This window comes from Chaetodon auriga, chromosome 8 (genome assembly GCF_051107435.1).
Source record: "Chaetodon auriga isolate fChaAug3 chromosome 8, fChaAug3.hap1, whole genome shotgun sequence".
NCBI lineage: Eukaryota > Metazoa > Chordata > Actinopteri > Chaetodontiformes > Chaetodontidae > Chaetodon > Chaetodon auriga.
This window is the reverse complement of record NC_135081.1, coordinates 6068107-6089333: the sequence shown is the minus strand read 5'-3', so window position 1 is coordinate 6089333 and position 21227 is coordinate 6068107. Positions and strand designations below refer to the sequence as shown.

The following is a 21227-nucleotide window of genomic DNA, read 5'->3' as shown; positions in this document are numbered from 1 at the left end:
ACTTCAGACACTCATCAGGGGACTTCAGGCTTGTCATTTCTCACCATGATTTTCCATTCATCATTTCCCTTCTCCTCACACCGTCCGCTGGCTTCTGGTGAAAGATGATATTTAAAAGAAATCAGGAGTCAACTGATAGTGCGCCAAGGATTTTCTCTCCCCTGTTTGTTTGAATAGCAGCCCACTTTTCTGTCATGGGAAATAAGATGTGATTCCAGGCATGTTGGAGGACATGGATGATCCCAGTGCAGGATCTGGAAGCCTGAGTTTCACGTCCAGCTTTTTATTTTCGCTCTCTGATATGAATCATTGATGGTTTATCAGAGGCATCTTTCCACTTACCACTAAATCCAATATACCATTGGCACAGTGTAGCACTTACTGTAAATTGGTCGTTGATCTTAAAGATCTATCATGCTTTTTAGAAACCTGGCTGGTTGTTGGTAGTTGATTAGGGCAGGTTAGTTAGCTTGCCAAGCTTGGATCGAGCAGAGTTTCTGTAGATTTAAGCTTTCATCAGTTAGAGCTGGAACCCTCAACTGCCGACTCTCCCCTGTGGAGGGTAAACTGCAATATGATATGAAAACCCCCTGCGGCTGTGGTTTATGAAACGTTACCATGGTTAAGACCTGTAGGCCCCTACCAGTCTGTCACCAATAGATAATGTGTTAAACAGACCTAGGAAGACGAGTGAAGGTGCACACAGTTATTGTAAGGCATAAATTGTTGGATTGTGAAAGCTCTGCATTGACAGATTTTATGTATTATTCACTCTTATGCCCAGGACACACAGCCTACCTCTACCTGTGTGTGACGGCTACCTTGCTGAACTGCTACGGCCTGCGTATGTGTGGTGTCCACACAGGCAGCACTGCTAATGCGGAGGGGCTACTGCCAGCACTGTCTTTCGACACCGTGTTTGCCTTTGATAATGGCCATCAATAACAGAATGTTTCATTTCATCACATTTGAAATTTCGTTTATATAACCCGTGAAACGGATGCCAGAAATGTTTTTTTCATGACAGATATAGACATTGAAACTGTGGTGAAAGGTGTAATGTTGCTGGTATGATGTCAATAGGACGATCAACAGATCATTTTGGCTGTCTGTTTTTTCTGAGAACTGCACATGTTGTGTGGAAGAAATTGGCAACACGCCAAACCTCAAGACGATGCACTCCTCATGCAGGCTACGTGGATGTTCGTACCTGTTAACATGGGTGCTGAAATGAAAAGCAAGAGGTTCTACGATGCTCGTGCTCTGCTCAGGTCAGCAATGCATCCAGGCGTTCAAAATGAATACAGTAACCGCTGCATCAGGAAATCATCAGCAGCATCGTCATTAAAGAAGAGATCGATTCTTCCCAAAGTAAATAATGTTGTGAAGACTAGGAATCATATGGGATGCATTACATACAGTGGTGAAAGAAGAGTTAATTTGATAAATAATTTAGTAGCTTATTAACAGTCTAACATGTTTCAAAGGTTTACATACACACAAAGCAGAGAGTATCAGAGAGACATGAAACAAAATGCACTGTAAGTAGAATGGGCTTTAATGTGCCCACAGCAGACTGCTCTGAATGTTACTAAGCCCAGAATCAATGACAGCTCCAAATAAATCTGTTTGTATTTATGTCATCTGGTAGTGTCTGCAGAGCTGGCTCCCTGCTGTGAACCAACCGTCCCATCTAAGGGTAGTGACGAGTGCCGACTGAGCACATAGCTCCACGTCACGAGGCCATAAATTTCCACTGTAACTCCCATTGAAGTGCCTCAGCAGCACCAAAACCCCAGTCACGTCTTGGCTACCACCACACACAGACAGTCAGCCTCTGCAAAGCTGAGACATAAATATTGATCTCAGTGGATTATTGATAAACAAGAACTCTCTGCTTGGTTTCTCTTTAATTCTCTTCCATAAGGGAGGAGAAGAGAGGGGGAGAAAGCCTGAGAAAAAGAGCAAGTGTGAGTTATAGAGTCGCAGAGATCTTGAGAGTCAGAGAGAGAGAGAGAATAGTAATCCAGAGTTAGATTTCAGTGACGGAGGGGCTGGTTTAGCGTCATTAGCTGCGGTCTGTAGAGAGAGCGTCTCTCATGGAGGAACCACACTGGCATTCCATCCTGGCTGCTTCTTCAAAGCCAGAATGCCCCTGTTTCTTATGCTAACCAAATTTGTCAGGGCAGCATTAGGCTGGGGATATGGGAGATTGAGAGGCAGGCCCTCTCATCCAGAACTGTGTTTTAATGGCCTATCTCACCACCGGCTAATCGTCTCCTTACAAGTGGCAATGGGCAATGCGGGAATCGTCTGTCACAGCACATGTTTCTCTATCAGTCTTTGCACATCTGTCGCTCCCTTTTTCTCCTACACTCTTTCGTCTTTCTCACTTGTTTTATAACTCTTTCACTCAGTTTTGCTCCCCCCCTACCCCCCACCCCCCTTTCACCATCTTCCAAACCCCACTGCCTAGGCCCATTAGTGTTGGCCAAATTGCTTCAGCATGAAGAATCCTTAATTGTGGTAATTCGGTGGCAGAGAGAACCAAGGTTTCAATGTGTGAAGAACATGTGTCACAGCTTTAGCGGGCAGACGGAAAGGCAGGCAGCACCTGGAGAGGATGCTTATAATGGAAATTAGACCCCCAGCCTCTGCTACCACCAGCACTTACACCCCATCACTGTCTTAATAGCACGACCCTTATAGGTAGCTAGATACCCACTCGCATACCTCCCCCCACTCTAACCTCGACTCTCAGTGTGCTGGGTTGGCTGGGTTGCCTCATAAGGAGAAGCTCTCTCTCTCTCTCTCTCTCTCTGTGTTGTTATTTAGCAATGGGTGTGGGTGAAATGGGCAAAATATTTTGTCACTGTATGTGTCATTTCCTATCCTGGAAATGATACATATTGTGGTACAATAATTTAAAATGTACATGCCTTCTCATACAGACACTAAAGCTGTGTTCTCATATGAACTCCGCACAATGTCTGCAGAATCAGCTCTGAACATTGTTCAGAGTTGCCCTTTCACACATGCAGCACATTCATCCATGTCAGACAGGTCCTCACTTCACCTCACAGGAAATAGTCTGCCTCATTTAGCCAAAGAGTGGTGTCTGGGTAGAGTGTGCAGGAGGAGGAGGAGGAGGAGGAGCAGGAGGACTCATCCTTAATGATGACTGTTTTTGTGTGGATATCAATGCTACATGTATTTAAAGATGTCTACAATATGAATAAAGAGTGGAAAAGCATCACACAGGCAAGCAAATAATAAGAAGCAGCTACACATGCAACGTCATCAACACGCCCCTTCACTCGCTGTGTGAAGCAGGGTAGCACTACATACACTGTGAATGACAGTGTGCAAATATGCCTTAAGGGATAGCTCCTGTGGTGGAAACGGAATTGCCAAATCTCTACTTGTGTTCACATTTCTACCATCGCACATTACATACCGTCATATTGGCCAACCCTGTTCAGCAGCGGCTGCTATCACATGTAAACTGCCCAGTTCCTGTTCCATCTATTAACAGAACAGCTGCTGTGTCTGCTACCTGGAATGTAAAATGCATCTCTTCCTGTGTGCATGTGTGAAGTTTTCCTGCAAACACTGTAAAGAAACCAGATTTATTGCACCGCTTTCATTGACTGTTGGCAGATTTGCTCTTTTTGTCCATTGATGGTAGAAAGTAGCAAAGTTGTTTTTTATGAAAATAACTCAAACTCGTGACTGATTCTAAACATTTAATGCCATCCTAAAGTTACCTTTATGATTCTTTACTCTCTGCTATCCAAAGAATCTTTTTCTGATCTTATAAAAATGAGGTGCAGACTAGCGTTTGCCCGCTGCCAGAGCTGCTCTTTTCTCTGCTTTAACTGCGGGACAAACCACTGCTGGTTCACCTTGTCTGTTTTCCTGTCTCACTCTCTCTGCATGTGTCTGTATTTTTGCTGTGTGTCAGTACTGGGCAAGGTGCCAGCAGACCTCCTGCTCCTACTTACTGCTTCTACTTCAGCCCCTCCTGATTTAGGAGAGACAGTTATTGTTTCTGCATCAGCACTTAATGGCTCAGCTGGCTGCTTTCAGTCTACCCAACTTGTCTATGTCTACCTCTTTTTCTGTCAGCCCCCTAGCTGCTGTGGGCCCATTGCCAGACTTGGAGCTTTTAGTACTTTAGGTTCTCTTCCCTTTGCTGTCTGTCTTTGTCCGTCTACCTGCCCATTAGTGTTTGGCAATACCATACATCCTCTTGTCAGCTGATCGTCATCACATATAAAACTGAGCCTATGTGGAACACTTTTCTGAATAGTGGAATAATTATGCATTTATGTTACATAATAACGTGAATCAAAACACAACCTCCTTCTCTATCTATATCTGCTTCAGCCGTTTTGTGGTGGGGTTTTGTTGTATGCATCAACCATTTGCCAAATATTGTGTGAACTGCTGGACCTCTGTCTGAACACCACCTATTTCCATTACAAAGGGGGGCTTCACAGACAAAAGCATGGATGTCCCATGGGCTCACCTGTATCTCCCACTGTGGGATACATGCAAGAAGTAGAAGGCAGAGCACTGAGCTTTAGAGGAACAATGCAGAGACACTGGGTTTACCCAAGAAGTAAAAGCCTTCACAGAACACATCAACTCAGTGGACAGTAAAATCCAGCTAACATGAGAGGACGTTAGGAACAACAGCTTGGCCTTTTTGGACTGTGGTGTACACTGTGAAGAAGCCAGGAGCTTCCACATTGGAGTATAGAAGGAATCCACACACACAGACCAGTACTTACTCTTTGACTCTCACCACCCACTGGCACATAAGTGAGGAGTTATCAGAACCCTGCAGCACTGGGCTGAAAGTTTACCAACAAGTACCCAAGCCCAAGAGAAGGAGCACAAACATCTGAGGGACACACTGAAAGCTTATAGGTACCTTATAGGTAAAATGGCCACAAGGTCCAGGAACAACACCAGTGCTGCAGATGGTGAAGAAAAGAAGACCAAATGCAACATCGTCATTCCAAAGCAGTCTAGTGCAGTGAGGAATGCACAGACTTGTATATTGGGTAAACAAAATAACCATTACACAAATGCATGGCTAAAAACAGGAGGGTCAACTCCTCAAGACTCAGCAGTTTACCTGTGCCTGAAAGATAAGGGACACTCATTTGAGGACAGCAGCATACATATTTTGGATATTTTGGACAGATGGTTTGAAAGAGGAGTTAAGGATGCTGTTTATGAAGTACAGAAACAACCCCTGAACGAGGAGGAGGTCTACAACACCACTTAATCCCCCAACTACAATGACGCCCTTTCATCTGTTCCCAGGACATTAGGAATAACTCACACTTGGCCTCATTCACACTTGGCCTCAGGTCAGTCCAAACCCTCTAACAACTGCTATGACACAACCAGTAGCAATAAGGACTAAAGTGGTATCAATGACCTTGATTACGACCCCACCAAGGTTTAATACCCAGGACTCTCCACCACTCAGTTAGATTTGAAGTAGCCCCTCGGATCAGAGGTGAAATGTTTTCAAGTTTCTACAAGTCCAGTTGCCCTTGTTTCAATGCTTGTTGGATAACAATGTCGTGGATGACAATATTGATGTCTTTATAGACATCAGTGTTGTTAGTTGTTAAGCTTCGTGGGACTCCTGGGACTCATGGGACTCCTCCAGGATGTCTTCTGTAGTTCAACAACATACATTCAAATCTTATTTATTTCCCTTGTTCTTTTATCTTCTTCACCCTCTTCTTCATTTAGGTGTCGCCATGTGAATGTTCTGGCTTACTTAGAAAGAAAAGAAATCCATAAAAAGGAAAATTCCTTAGTATTTCTGAGGTATTATCACAAGTGTTTCATGAATGTAGACCTTCTTGTTTTAAAATGCAGATTTGCCTGGTCTGGCGTTGTAGGCAGTCAACTTTCCCATACCATTCCTTAAAGCAGTGAGAGCAGGACATGTTGGAATGTGTAAAACATGGCTTTCAAGTCTGCAGATTTCCTGCACTCACACATACACCCACAGACATACTGAGGCATGTGCACACCAACTATTGATGTTGAAAGCAAAAAAAAAAAGTAGCCTGCACACCCCTTACTGCCCCACTGGTGTGTGCTTTCTCTTTTTTTATCTTTCCTTTCTGACTTCAGTGTTTCTTCCCTGACTATCCATCTTTCCTTCCCTTCCTATTTTCCACACTCTCCTCAGCATTCAGGATGGCAAATCCAGCTGCCCATGGTTGCCCTCACAGTGTTTGATGGAGTGCCGTAGCCTCTGGCCTCTAGCTGTGTGTTTATGTACTTCTTGCACCTGCCCGTGCTTGAAGAGTAACAGCACCACACACATTCACTCACTCAGTCACACACAGAAACATGAAAACACACACGTCTGGCTGTAATACACACACTAATGCATCTTACATACATAAACCCAACTGAATACCACTGTTAAGTCGACAAACTACCAACCACTGTGCTTTTCCTCTTCCTGTGTACCCTGCTTTTTTATAGTCTGACAGCTGGACAAAACATTGTCCAGAGCCCCCATCCCCCCCACCCAACAGCCACCACCCCAGCAGGTGCACCGTGCCCTTTAGGACATCCACTTGGGCAAAGGGGGATATGATATAGTGATATCCCTAGTGCCGTTTATCAAAGAGCAAATAATGGACGGAGCAGTCGAGGGAATGGCCCCTGTCATGTTCCAGGTTGGCTTGCTCTTTTAACAGCTCCATCTTTTCCAGGGAGAATGAAGGAGTCACTTTGTGTGGAGGCCTACTCACCATTGCACCTTCAGTACTGAAAAAGGCCAAATGGTCACTGGGTCTACATATCCTTTCTCTGCGATGGTCTGGACTTTTAGATGGATTGCTCATGTGTTTTTAGGTTTGCTGGGACACACTGCTGCAAACCTTTAATAGAAAATGTATGTAAGCTATATGGTTTCCAGGAGGGGAAGCTTAGCTTTATGTGGTGCCTGTGTCATTCTCTGTCTGTCCCTCTGGTACTGGATCATATCAAATAACCCAAATGTCTTGTGTGTGTGTGTGTGTGTGTGTGTGTGTGTGTGTGTGTGTGTTTGTGTTTGCTTGCGTGTCTGTGCATGTATGTCTGTATCTATGCCTTTGTGCATGCGTCCATGTGTATGTGTGTGTCTGTATGTGCATATATGTGCACTTACATGCTTCTCTGAAAATGGTCAATATGGTGACTCAACTCTGTTCCCTGGTTTCCTCTTGAAGAAAGAATTGTTTGGTAAACAGATGAGACTAAACTCATCTAAAACATTGAGAAAATTAGATTAAAAAATCAAAACACTGCTTTAACAGTTTTCTGGAACTGTGTTTTGAGTTGAGTTGTGCTCTTAATTCTTGAAAATACCACTAACTTTAGACAGGACCCACTGATCGTTTTGGCAGTAATATCATTTGTTTACAGTAATTATACACAAATTTCCTGTGCAGTATAGAAAAATATGGAGTGTTTTTGTTTCCTGACTATTGCCCGTATTGTGGTTTGTAAAATCTGATATTGAGAAATTTCCAAAAATAGATTCATCACACAAGCAGAGTGTTTTTCTTAGCGTTTGGAGCAGGCAGTCAGTGCAGCCAAAATGCTGACCACTGTGTGACAAAGAGCAGGCCAGAGCGAGCTTGATGTCATCGAAAACAAAGCAAGAAGTATTGCATGCCACTGAACGCAGAGCGGCCTCTATGCCTGTACGGATTTTAAAAAAACTTTTATTTACAGAATAAAAATCTAGCTATTTGTACTCAGATGTCAGATATGGTCTGAAAAATATACAGACAAGACTGGAAATTTTCTGAACTCTGTGTGCAAGATATATGAATGGCATTTATCTTGATGTTGATATTTTTGCGTGCAGCATACTTTATAGCTCTGTTGTTAGAATCTGGCCTCATAGACTGCTTTCCACACTTCACATAGAACATCTGTCTGATAGACAGAGGAAGCTGATGGAGAAGCAGGTAACCAAAGCCTCAGAGAGACACGCAGCAGTGCTGGGTTTGACCTGCAGATATATTAAGTAGCGGGCAGGGAGACAGAGGCAGGGTTATTAACGTTCCCATCTTCCATCTGGGCTGATAGAGGGCCTCTCAGACAGCAGGTGAAGAGGTTGCTGGGTAATTTGTCTGAGAGAGGGAGAGGAGGGAAGTCAGTGGTTAGGGATTTTAGCAATTGCCAGTAATTCCCTTGGTTAAATGTGCTGTGTACATATGTGTGTACTGAACCCGCCCGTATCCACACTGCCTGCTGTTTTACATTAAAACTACCTTTCAACTCCAACCCCGTTTCCAAAAAAGTTTGGACGTTGTGTGAAACATAAATACAAACAGAACGCAGTCACTTGCAAACAAACTGTGTTTGCTGACAGTGTTTTTACAAAGTGTTCCTGAGTCCATGTAGTAATATCCTTGATATAATCATGTGTTCACAAAGTGCTGAACCTCACTTCATACTTGCTTATGGAGGACTGAGCCTTTCCAGGATGCCCTTTTCATACCCAATCATGATATTCTCACCTGTTACCAATGAACCTGTTTACCTGTGGAATGTTTCAAACAGGTGTTTTTGGAGCGTTCCATGACTTTCCAGTCTTTAGTTGCTCCTGTGCCAACTTGTCTGAAACATGTTGCTGCATCAAATTCAGAATAAGCTTAAATTTACAAAAATAAATGAAGTTGATGGGTTAAGACATCAAGTACTTTGTCTTTGTACTGTTTCAAATGAGTATTATGTCAAAATGGATTAGCAAATTATAATATTCTGTTTTATGTTTTTACACAATGTTGTATTAGTTGATAGGGTGAATAACTGCAAACAAACAAACAAAAAAAAAAGGTGCTAATTTTTGGTGCAAAGCAACCTACCAAAGTTATCTTTGTTCATGCAGCGTCCAGATTTTGGCTTACCTCAATAAGTGGAAATTAGACCAGTAGAGATTTGACCTCACAGTCAGAGAAAGTGAGGAGAAGATAGGTGGGGGAGTATGAAGAGTTTGGAAGAGAAAACAGGTACAAGAGTTGCATATTAAAAAGTGTAACAAGTAAAGTCAGAGAGGAAGTGAGTGTGGATGAAAGAAAGCCTTTAGATCTCCAGAACGACCTTTTCCTGGTAGCTTCAGGAGCTGTTGCCAAATAATGGCCTGTTGTGCTTTCATAGCCTCTCGGGCAGCGCTGCTCATCTGTGCCTTATTAATACCAAACCTTCTCGCTCGCCGGTAGGCAGTAAATCCCTGGTATCCACTCCATCTGGTTCATTTGTTCTATATGATTTCTTATGTATTTGTGTATATATTTAACATTTTGAGCTTCTCTTTGCTGTATGTTCTGACTTGTTGATGTAGGATTCAGTTGGCCAGCGTTTGACAGAGAAAGCTGTAAACTCGGTCAAAAAGTGCTGTGGACACTTGTAGGAAATGAAGTGCTATCACTGTAAAAGGGGATTATTCTGAGAAGTAAAGCCTTATTGGAACAGGTGATGTAAGAATTTAATGTGATTCCCTCGGACAGTTCCAGCACACTGGAAGAATGTAGCATGTGATGGATGGATCCTCCTCTCCTCTCTCAACAGGCGGTTTGGCACAGAACTCCCTATACTCTACAGTATCTTTTAGCCATCCTGCTATTTCTCCCTCCTTCTCCTGTTATGTGTTTGAAATAGCCTCTCACCATAGAAATAACATTGACATATCATAATAGCGAGTATGTAATCCCCCCCCCCACTCCTGACCACAGTGCAAACGGTTTCATTTTGGAAAGATGGCAGACGGAAGGTTCTTCCACACTAGGCTGCCATTAAGAGAAATAATCATAGAGTGAAGAGCACTTGAGGCTCCTGTGATGTAATGCTGGTGTTAGGTGAGTTGTAGTTGACACTAAGCTGGATTCCGGCGTGACTCTATTGGATATTGTTTTGGAAAGATATATCCTTTATATTGGCCTGTTACTCATATTCCTAATAGTCCCTGTTATTTAACTTAAAATGTTCAAGTCATTCAACTCAGTGGATTTACTGGGAACTTGTACAGCAGAACAAGCACTTGATAATTTAAAAGTTTTATCTCTTCAACACATAAAACTAAAATAAATTGACTGAAGTCAGGCACTAATAACAGTGTGTCATACATTACACTAAAATGTGTTCACTTACTTTTAATTCCTACAGGTTACTGTAATATGCAGATATGTTTTGCTTTGACATAGAGACACAGCAACAGGTTAACCTTGCAAACAGAGGGCACTGTTAGTGTCCCTGCCAGAGCTTAAATAAACGCACCACACTGTGCCTGGTGCTCGTGACATCTGTGTTAAAGAGCACCTGCTTTCTCAGAACCTTCGGAGGGAGAGGGGGAAAAAGGGGGTCAAGAACAATTAAAGGCCAATCAAGTGTTTAACGAAGCCACAGCAGCGGTGTTTAAACCTGCTGGACTGCACTTCATTTTCACTTGTTTTTTTTTTTTTTATTAGGTGTGAAGTCTCCAGGCCCGTCACCGACTCTCGAGGGCTCGGTCCAAAACCTGGAGCTGAAGTTCTGCAGCCGTGCAACGGTGAAATGCGCCTCAGGAACCGTGGGAGCTGTAAAAGTGTGCGCCAGGACCCCAGGTGTGTGCAGCTGTGCCCTGTTAAAACTTTACTGCCTGTGTAGGAGGGAGAGTGAGACCGACTAGACTCTTCTTTTACTTTCTTTAACTTATACGTTTACGCACTCTGTCTCTCTCCCTCTCCTTCTCCAGCTCAATCTTTATCTTGATTTATTTCCAGCGATGTGATTCAGTTGCTGTTTTCTCCTGGGGCGCTGTCATTGGGCTCCAGCCATGTCTTTGATGGCAAGGATGTTATTGGAGCTAGTGTCATAGCACAGAGTTCACCAGGTCAAACTGCACACATGATGTCAGACAGAATATAACAACTATTGCAGCTGTCAACATAGAAATGCAATGAAAGAAGGATGTGCAATTAATTTTCTTATTTCATATATGATATAATTAACATCTGTAGGCATAAAATGATGTACACATAAGGTGGATGACCACTGCAAACATTTTACTGTACATGTCCATTATATTCACCCTCTGATGGCCTTTTTTGTCTGTGTGACATGAATTGTTCTGATTTTCAGGACTGTTTCTGCAACTCTTTAACAATCTAGAATTTGTTTTCACAGATTTCACTTGCAGATTTATGATGGATAATATGGTGTCTTATGTTGCTTTGACCCAATCTTCTGTTGACAGAGTACGCTTCATTTTCAAGTTTTAAATACCTTTACCTGGAGTCACAAAGTCAATCAAATAAAAGGATTTTTTTTTGTAATCCGAGAGGCTGTCAAGACAAGCTTGTTTTTAATAAACTAATTAGCCTTTAACACTTGTGTCTTAGGTTCGGGAGAGGGGGTGAAGGAGAAGCTGGTTCCTCTGATTCAGGGCCCGTCTGACACCAAAGAACTCCACATGAGCCGCTGGCTTAATGAGATTCGCAAGCCTGAATCACTGCTGGCACCTGACCTGCTGGCGTTTTCTGTTCAGGTCCCTCAGCAAGGAGATGACTGCAGGAACTCAGGTAGATGCTGTTGAAATGTTTATGCATTCCAGGCTCTCCTCTCCTCTCCTCTCCTCTCCTCTCCTCTCCTCTCCTCTCCTCTCCTCTACTGTAGTACATTGCTCTGTCATACAGTTTCCTACTCAACCTGTGTATTTTTCAAATCACCATACTGTGTTGATATATCAGTTTTTTAGCTCATTTTCCGGTCGTGGTTGTGGTGTTTGGACTTGTTACAGGAACTGGTAGTCCATATTCCATCTCAATTATTGGTGATCTAATGCAAGAGCCTCGGTTTGTTTAGATCATCATATTTTCCTTCCTCCCATAATGTCACGCAATGCCCCCTTTCAGTTATTTGTTTAGTAAAGCCGATAAGTGTTTTCCACTCCAGTATCCTTGAGGCAGGGTTGGCAACTCTTCGCCTCTTTGCAGGCAGCATGAGTTCTCTAAACAGCAGTTAGTCTCTGTCAGCGCTGGGCTGAGCTGGCTAACAACAGCTAACCACTCGAGGATTGCTGTTGAAGGCTGCACTGATGTCAGGTTGCAGTTTTTGATTGCGTCCTTAGACCACAGATTATATTTCTGGTGTTAGAGTGAGAGTGTGTGGGTGTATGCGTGTGTGTTCAGAGGGATGGTGTGGGATTATTCAGTAGGCCTTCCAAAAGACTAAAAATGCAATTCAGATTCCAAAGCTCTGTAGTGCAAAGGCTGTAGTGCTTGATTTAGTAAGCTGGATATTTAATGACTACAACCCTGTGCATCTCATGTATCTACAGCAGTAGCCAGGTATGTCCTCATCTATACGGCATGGTCTCCTGTGTTCCTTCAAGCAGAAATCGCTCCTGTAGTGCTTTCTTCTGTGAAGGAGGCCATGAATATCAGTATGTCATCACTAACCTTCCCTCCCCGCCTGCAACTACAGCTAGTTCTCCTATCGAGCGGCTCGACTGGGCTCCCAGGGAAGATTGAAATGTTTGGAGGTAGACGTACTTGACAGTCTCTCCTAAGTCACAGCCTTGAATTGCTCCCAAGTCTCTAAAAGCCCACAAAAGGTGAATCTCTCAAAGTCTCAAAATACTATCTGGGCTGTTATCCTGCAACCCCCCTCCCACCCAACAGCAGATACAGGAGAAGCCTGGGGTGACAGTGTAAAGCAATACACCCCCAGTATTTGTTTTCAGAGTTGTCTACAGAGTCACAACTGTACATCACTTTTAATACAGGGCTGCAGAGATTCATCGTGTGGCCTTGACTTACACAGAACCCCAAAACAGGCCCTGAATCATATCAGGCGCTTGTGCCTTAAACATGTCAGCGCTGACATGGCGATAGAGCTGGCCTCAGGTGGTTTCAGACTGTGAGGAGAAGACACAGCTGCAGCTTAGGGCGTAGTGAAGTAAGGAGATAAGTACAGTTTAGAGACAGTGGATTTGGGAGGCCATCCCAAACCAGGAATTGCATCGCTGTTTGAATGTCACCCAGTCAATCACCGTCCCATTGCTAGTGAACAGGGCGCCAAGACGCTGCTATAAATTGAAAATGTAAGGCAGAGAAAAGCTTACATTTCACAGGCAACTCACGGTTTGATGAATGCGAGGACAGCCACTGAATAAATTACCTGAAAGAAACAATGACATAAGAACAGGTTTTAAAAGCAACGTTGTATTTCTGACAAGGGGCTGTTCCACCCCTTACAGTCTCACAGACTCACTCTAGATAGATATTTTTAGGAACTCTGGTAAATTCTATTTAGTGCACAGCCTTAGACTATTACTTTGATTTAGAGCGCATATTATTTCAGCGGAGCAATGGCTCATAAAGACAGTACATATTTTTGAATATTAAAACCTGATCTGAACACAAACCAGAAGACCGAAAGGAAGCGAAACGAGGGGGAGAGAGAAAGAAGATGAAGGTGAAAGGGTGGTGTGGGGCTGACTCCCAGAAGCACTGGATATATCTCCAGCAGATGTGGAGCAGTGGAGGCCTGCACTCCTTCTCATCACTGCCTCAATACTCTCCTATTTCCCCCCTTCTTCTGTCTTTAATGGTCTTTGTTTCTTGCTCGCTTTCGCTTTTCACTCTACTTGCATCTCCCTTTTGTCATCTAACTTTTTTGTTTCTTTTAGTCTCACATTAGAATACTCACACATACATCTCTATATTCATTGATTGTCATTGTCATTCACTGATGGTAGGTATGAAGGAACAAATCTTAATGAATGAATGTTCATTTTGTTCATTTTTTTTTAATTTGACATGCACCACAGAACAGCTGACAGGCACACGCATGCACACACACACACACACACACACACACACACACACACACACACACACACACACCCACACACACACACAGACACACAGTATTTCTGCCAGCAGTCTTGCTTTTATCTGCAAGATACCTGTCAATATAGTCAAAGCAGGAGACAACAGCATGTCTTGACAGTAACAGTTTCACCAGACTGGAACATTTCTGTGTGCGTGCGTGCGTGCGTGTGTGTGTGTGTGTGTGCATATATGTGTGTGCGTGTGCGTATATGTGTGTTGTGTCAAACATGCTGCTGAAAGAAGAGCTCGCAAAGTTAGTGTGTGTGTGTGCACACAGGCATTTTTGGGTGTCTACTTATAGGTCTGTGTTTTGTATGGTGGTCAGGTTTACATCAAAGCTTCTGGTCAGTCCACATGTCCCATGTCCACGCTGTCATCCAAAGGGTGACTGTGAGACTGTCAGAGCAGTGTTAATGGAATGATGGATGCAACGCCTCATTCAGCCAGAGATGAAAGGTGGAGTAGCAACACTCTAAATGGGCTGCACCCTTTGCTCCCATAGGACCGACTTAGAGGCTCAACGTTTTGTGATCATGACATTTCTGAATTGTAGGAGCACTTGGCCGTGGCATCAAACACATTTTATTCATCCCATGTGGATCTGTTGATTCCATTTAGAAAATTCTTAAAGCGTGATCATTGTACATCGAGCGTAGGGTTGGGGCGTAAGAGGAATGCTAACTCCTTACACCATAGACATACTGAAGACATTAGATATAATGAGCCACAATCAACTTTTATACTCTATTTTACATTTGATTAGTCGCTTCTGGTTTTTGGTGGGATGCAACGCAAAGCGCAGCAGTCCTGTGTGATCCGTCCGCCCAATTCTCAAAGCATAATATTTGTTTGAGGAAGAAGGGAGAGCTTATTGGTAATCGACATCAAGCTACCAACATGTAGTCACTGAAGTGTTTGAATACATATACTCACATGCCACGGTGCTTTCACGGTGCCTTGTTTCCCTGCTTTGGTGAATGTGATTGACTGCAGTTGATTATAAGTTGAGAGAAGCCTTGCCTTCAGTGTTTCCCCACTGGTCATGTATGTGTGATCTCTGTGTTGTCTCAATTCTTAAAGGATGTGACAGGCTCTGGAAATTGCAGGCACTTTCCTTATGGATCCTTTAATTCATCCCAGAAGGCATTTCCTCCATGTCTTACATTTTCCCTTTTTTAGAGCTCAGAACAGCCCATATCTCTGAGGTCACTTCTGATACGATATATTTGCTCTAATAGAAAGATAAATTCTGTACTAATGGCCAAACACACAAGCCTCTGCACAAGTCTACAGCACTTTTGTCTTGCCTCTTTCTATGACACAGCTGACAGCCTGAAATATTTTTAGACCAAGCGTCAAAGCACATTGGGTAATGTTACTTTTCACTGCGCTGAAGTAATGATACTTTGAATAATTGAATGCATAGTCCGGCATTTTATTGGTAACTCTGACACGTTTTAATCTTCTCCCCATCTCTCTTGCTCTTTCATGCAAAGCTAATTCACCAAGGAGATAAGTTCCTTCAAATATTGCCAGTGACATCTGTTTTCTGTATAATTGTTTACTAGTGAATTAGAACAAAATTCCAATATACTTAGAAAATGAAGCGATTGGGTTGGGTGGCTAAGGGTGGTGGTTGGAGGGAGTCCCTATACACTTGTAGGACTCCTGCAGATCCAGACTAATGTGTTTTCATTTAACAGAGTTGAGGTTGGAACATTCTAATAAATTAAACACAATTAAAGGCGTGGGTTTGAACGCAGAAGAACTAAGCAACTCCGCTTTGAAATGGTCTCTTTTATAGATCCAAAGGCGTATAGTAATTTCATATCTTGCCTTTAACCCTTTGCATTACAATGTGACAGTCCCAGATGAGTTCTCCTAATTGACCAGCCGTTCCAGATGGACCCAACAATGATATGATTCTTTTGGCAGTGGAAGAGTACCGCGATAGCCAAGTATTCTCCCCTTTTTCTTTTTCATGATTTGTGCGTGTGCTCTGTTATGACACAATGAATAGTGAGAAATCAATGCCACTATTAAATAACATGAAAAACCAAAGTGAGGGATGGAGCAAAATAAAAAAAACAGCCATACCGCTATAGGAAGAGTCAGACTTGTGGAGCTCAGGGGGTTGAGGTAGCTGCTTTTAAGTCAAAGCAGGCAGCAATCCAGGTTGGCAGGCTGGATCAGAAGGGCACAGGTTAGTCTTCCACATGGACCTAGCTGAGAGCCAAGGACATGTCATCCCTCACTAGCACACACTGGGACTGATGCCTGTATTCCTTGACTGGTATGAGATCTATAAATTATGTGTGAATTTAATCAGAGTAGAGCGGTGCCTTAAGGATCACTCGGACCAGAAATCCTTGGCCATGTCATTCAGAATGACCCTCAGTGCTAGGCTGAGTGTAAATTTTCAGTGCTACTCAAGAGACGGCTTGATCATTTTGATCCCAGGACAGTGGCTGGCTGGCTGGCTGACTATCCTCCTTGGCTTGGTCTTGGGCCTGTCATTGCTGATGGATGGGAAAGACTAAGGGGGCCTTGGACGGGGCCAGTGTGAGGGAGTAGAGGGCTAGAGGGCGTGTGAGGAGCTGGGGTTTATGCTGAACCTCAGGGTGAGCGGCAGCCTGCAGGTGTTCCCCCCCACTCTCCGCCACTCGGACTTGCACCAGAGGAGGAGGGACCAGCGGGTCGGGTGGGCTTTATGATCATAGAGAAGACAAAAAGAGAGAGAGTGAGGGATAGCATGTGTTTTCCCCAGGCACGCCAGCAGCTGCGAGACAATGATTTATGCTTTTCTCAGAACTGGGATCTCAAAATGTTACATTTAATCAAGCACACTGAGAGCAGAGCAAATGTTAAAGATGTTCCCTATAAAGCCCTCCAGTTTTGATCTCTTTACCATACCATGGGAGCTGTGGGAATAGTGGAACAAAGTGATCTTTAATCTTCATTTAAACATATTGGAGGGAATTATGAAAGCTACATGGAATTAATCCTTGGAGAATTCCCCGGGCGCAGTAATACTTAACATATTTGGTTCTCTAATAGATATTAAAGCTGTTTTCTCCTCAATTGCTGTTTTTATATTAGACAGATGGAAGGAAGACAGTGTTTCAGAGTTTGATTGTTTATTCAGAATTAAGTTCCCTCTTCAACACAGAACTACAGTGTTTACAGTCTAACATAGTTAATATGCAGTTACTGTTAGGGCTGGAAAATATGACCTTAAGTTTTTTATTTTTATGGTGATAGTATTATATCACAGTATTAGAAACTAAAAGGGATACTCCACTCAAAACATGATTCTACCTCTGTGCAATGTAAGGGAATGTCTTAAGAAAGAAAAGATAAATAAATAAAAAATGGCTCTAAATAGGAATGACAATGAGGTATAGGCCTACATGTGTTTTGGAAGAAGTAGCCTTGCTCATAATGTAGGTTAATTAGTAAATGCATTCTTAGACAAAGAAAAGGAATCAGCATCTCAACCGCATTTCTCTGTCATAAAACCCAAACTATATTAAACAACAGTCAGTGTACCACAGGGCACATCTATGATGCACATTTACAAACGGCAGCAACAGAAACACATACTGACACAGCACACTGTCACAGTAAAGCCAGCTGAGCTTGGGTTGCAGCATGAAGTGTGGAGGTAACGTTCGGTCTGGCTATGTGAGACTACACAGAAACCAACGTAAACACACAGCGACCATGTCCAACCTCTAGTAACTACTCTGGTTATTTAATTGGCTTCAAATGAGGCTCAACTTTCACACGGTTTCTCTTGACTGTCCCTCGGTATTTAATACCCCAACATTTCTCCTGTGTGTGGTTCAATAACAGATGCTACTAGCCACATTAGTCACAGAATGCGCTAACGCCAAACAAACAGACTAACCAGCAAAACAGTAAAACAACATAAAAATGGCAAAACTTACAGGTTCTAAGTTTGAAGTCAGTATCAATCCATCCTTGAGCTTCAGGTTTTTGATGATTCTTGCTTTGTTGTTGTTGTTGTTGTTGTTGTTGTTGTGGTTGTTGTTGCAACATTTCCATCAAGTTAATACATTGGGTTTCACTTCCTCAGACGGTTTGAGCAGATAAAGACTTTTGTGTTGGGTCCTGTAGCCAGCAACAGAGAAACTGGCAGGCTTAGCTCGTAATGTTACATTTTACATCTTCCAGGTACTGGAGTCAGTGTTATAGCAAGGAAATAGTAGTTGGTGGGTGCAACTCCCATTCTGTGAGTACGTTTTTAGCCCTCTGCCTGCATTTGATCACACCCACAATAAAGCACATTATTTTTTAATATATGAAAAACATGTTAATATCACTGCGTTGCAAAAGCCAGAGGTGACATCAGCACACTGCAAATCCATTTTTTTTTAATAAATATGTATACAAGTGTGTGTGCGTGCGTGCGTGCGTGCTTGCGTGCGTGCGTGCGTGCGTGCTTGCGTGCTTGCGTGCTTGCGTGCGTGCGTGCGTGCGTGCGTGCGTGCATGCATGCATGTGTCCTGAGAGACCTGTCCACAGCAGTCAGAAACAGGTGGGATCTTACAGTACTCCAGGCCTGTAGTCCTAAAGACTAATGAGAGCAGGTGGGAATGAAGCGCCACCTGACTTTGATCTGACCATTTCACACCAACACACACACACACACGCATGCAGTGCACTCACAGCGTAGTGCATGCACGTACGCAGTCATGCATAGGCATAGAAACACTTGCCACACATGCTCTCTTTGCCTCCTCTCTGAGGCCATAGCCTTTGAATGGGTTGTACTGACACCATAGATGGAGTGTGAATTTTGGGATCTCCCCTGGTAGCCTCCTCCATTACAATCTTTCAAAGGCCTGCCGTACTTTCATATGTCCATCTATCATGCTCTTTTTCCCTCCTTTGCATGTGTTCACTCACTCCATTGAGTGTTAAATCAGCAGTCTGGCTTTGTGTCAGGCAGCAGCTTGATGGCTTTAAGCTGCTGGCCTGAACTTTCTCTGGCTGATAGACTTTCAGTAGACAAAATGGTACTAAAAAATACTTTTATTGTACATCCTTATGAGAAAACACAAGAGGCAGTTTCTTAGGCTAATCTTGCAAGTGATGTGAGCAGCTTTGTAGCTGTTGGGACCTCACCAAAACTTAATTTGAAGTGATTTTGAACACCGGGGAGACCATGCCTGTAAAAAAAGAAGGAAAAAAAATGTGCACACACACAAACATATTTTCAAAGTACAGCTACATTTTACAGCGTACAGCATTATAAAATGGGTCCACGCTCAATTTTTTATTTAATTTAGATGCACGAAACTAGACCACAAGAGGTTGTTGCATTTATTTATTTGTTTAAGCACCCTGTAACTTCCTCAACAGTCTGTTTAATCTTCAAGGCAGCCGCTCTTCATCATGTCTCGTCAGTCAGTGTGTGTGAAGCAGAGCAGGTAATGTGGAGATTAGACCCAAGCTAACCCACTCAGAGTTGGCTATTGAGGTCAATCATGGCCCATTACTGGAGCTGTTCATCTGTGAAGTGTTGGGCTACTTAGGCCACTCTCACAGTGCTTAAAGCCTGGCTGGAGTGTGAGGCTGAGGGGCAGGGGGCAGACATTGGGTACAAAGGGATAAGGGCTGAGGCTTGAGATCAGGTTGGGTTGGAGTGTGACTGGGGCTAAAGCTGCGGCTCAGGCTAGCCTCCACTCTTACATGATATCACAGCTCCCATGCGGCCATTTGGCATTGGCCATTTTACACCCTCGCTGAGAATGATTCAGTTTATATCAGTTGCACATTCAAAATGGACAGAGGTTTGGGTTTGTGCTTAGGCTGGAGCATAGATAAGAGCAAATTGCACTTTTATGATCCCTGCGGGGAAGTCGTCATAGCAACAATAAAGTAACAGAATACACCAAGCAGAAAATGGAATATTAATAGCAAATTGGGAAGTCAGGGAGTGTCAAACATAATGCAGTCAACATTACGTAAACAGCACCAGAATAAGTCATCTAAATGTTTGATGAAAAATCTGATCATTTATAGCATATTAACTGGTGGTGGAAGCAAAGCAGGGACTTTTATGTGTGCTCCGTCTTGGACACGGCCGAAGCTGCAGCGACCAAGTACTAAGTGCAGCTTAGGGGAACACAGTGGTCAACTTACAGGCTTTTCTGGTGTTAGCTGTCAGTGTCAGGCATCTTGGTGGTGTATATGTGAGTCAGATAGAGATGAAGATTTAGCCTTTGAGTGTGAAGAGAGGTCATACTGGGTCAGTGCACTTCTAAAAGTTGTCGTCTAGGTTGGGCCGGGAACTTCACCGTGTGAAAGTGGAGATGATATTAGCTCCTCAGTTTCATTAAGATGATCTCTGTGTGGACCTAATGACTGCCTTTAATGGCTGTAAGAGGGCCTCTGTTGCTACATTTGGTGTGAACTTCATTTCCAGAACTCCTGCAGCACATTTTAAAATCCATTAAAGTGTTGAAAATGTTCCATCCAGTTCACGTTTTCATCCAAGCTACGAGTTTACCATCCATACTGAAATAGCAAAAAAAAATAGAAAATGGTATAAAACTCTAACATAAGGCAGGTGAGTATGACACATGTGAAAGCAGCTGTATGCCAGCTCACATGATTTTGGAAAAGTTAGCTTTCCTTGTATCCAGTGTTGAAAACATCTTAAGAAATCTGTTTTCACCAGTCAAAAAGCCCAGATGGAAGACCTAGCAGCACTTGATGTTTGGCAGCAGATGAGTAGCATTTCATTTAATATAGAGCTGTTCAAACAGAGGCAACAACTGAGGTGATTTTATTTCTACAGCATTTCCTTACATTTGTCGTTTTCTTCTTGGTGTGGGTGGGGGAGATGCTTGCCCTCGGTTACTCAGCAGCTGGAAAATAGTGATCTAGCTTGTCAGCTACTGGGTGTAATGTAATTCCCAGGGCACCCTGATTCATTTCCCACTAAGGTGTAATTCATTTTTAATGTTTGTCAGTGATACATTCAGTGAAGAGCCCCCCCCCCCCAACCCCCTAGCTCTATACACTCCCATCAATTCCCATATGACTGCAGAGTTATTACAATGAGTAATTACAAGTTAAGCTCTTTAGAGAGAGAGGGAGCGAGAGTAAGAGCACAAAGTTTCCCCAAACTCCAAGTAGTTTGCCAGCTGTGTTGTAACGATTCTTCATTCATCATTCATAAGTAAAGAAGAAGAGAAGGAAAGGTAATTAGTGTAGCTTTCCCTAGTTTTACAGCAGAAACACACAGTGCATGTTGCCTACAAGCTGTTTACACTTTAT

General features: G+C 43.1%; 1 protein-coding gene across 5 annotated transcripts in view; it reads left to right on the top strand.

The window, feature by feature from the left end:
- The window catches only part of vps13b (vacuolar protein sorting 13 homolog B), a 319766-nt gene that overhangs the window by 80492 nt on the left and 218047 nt on the right, over positions 1 to 21227 (top strand). For all 5 annotated transcript variants that reach the window (XM_076736852.1, XM_076736857.1, XM_076736853.1 and 2 more), the window contains 2 exons: positions 10509 to 10643; positions 11421 to 11600. In XM_076736852.1, the coding sequence (XP_076592967.1) occupies positions 10509 to 10643; positions 11421 to 11600 (315 nt within the window). The remainder of the gene's footprint in view (positions 1 to 10508; positions 10644 to 11420; positions 11601 to 21227) is intronic.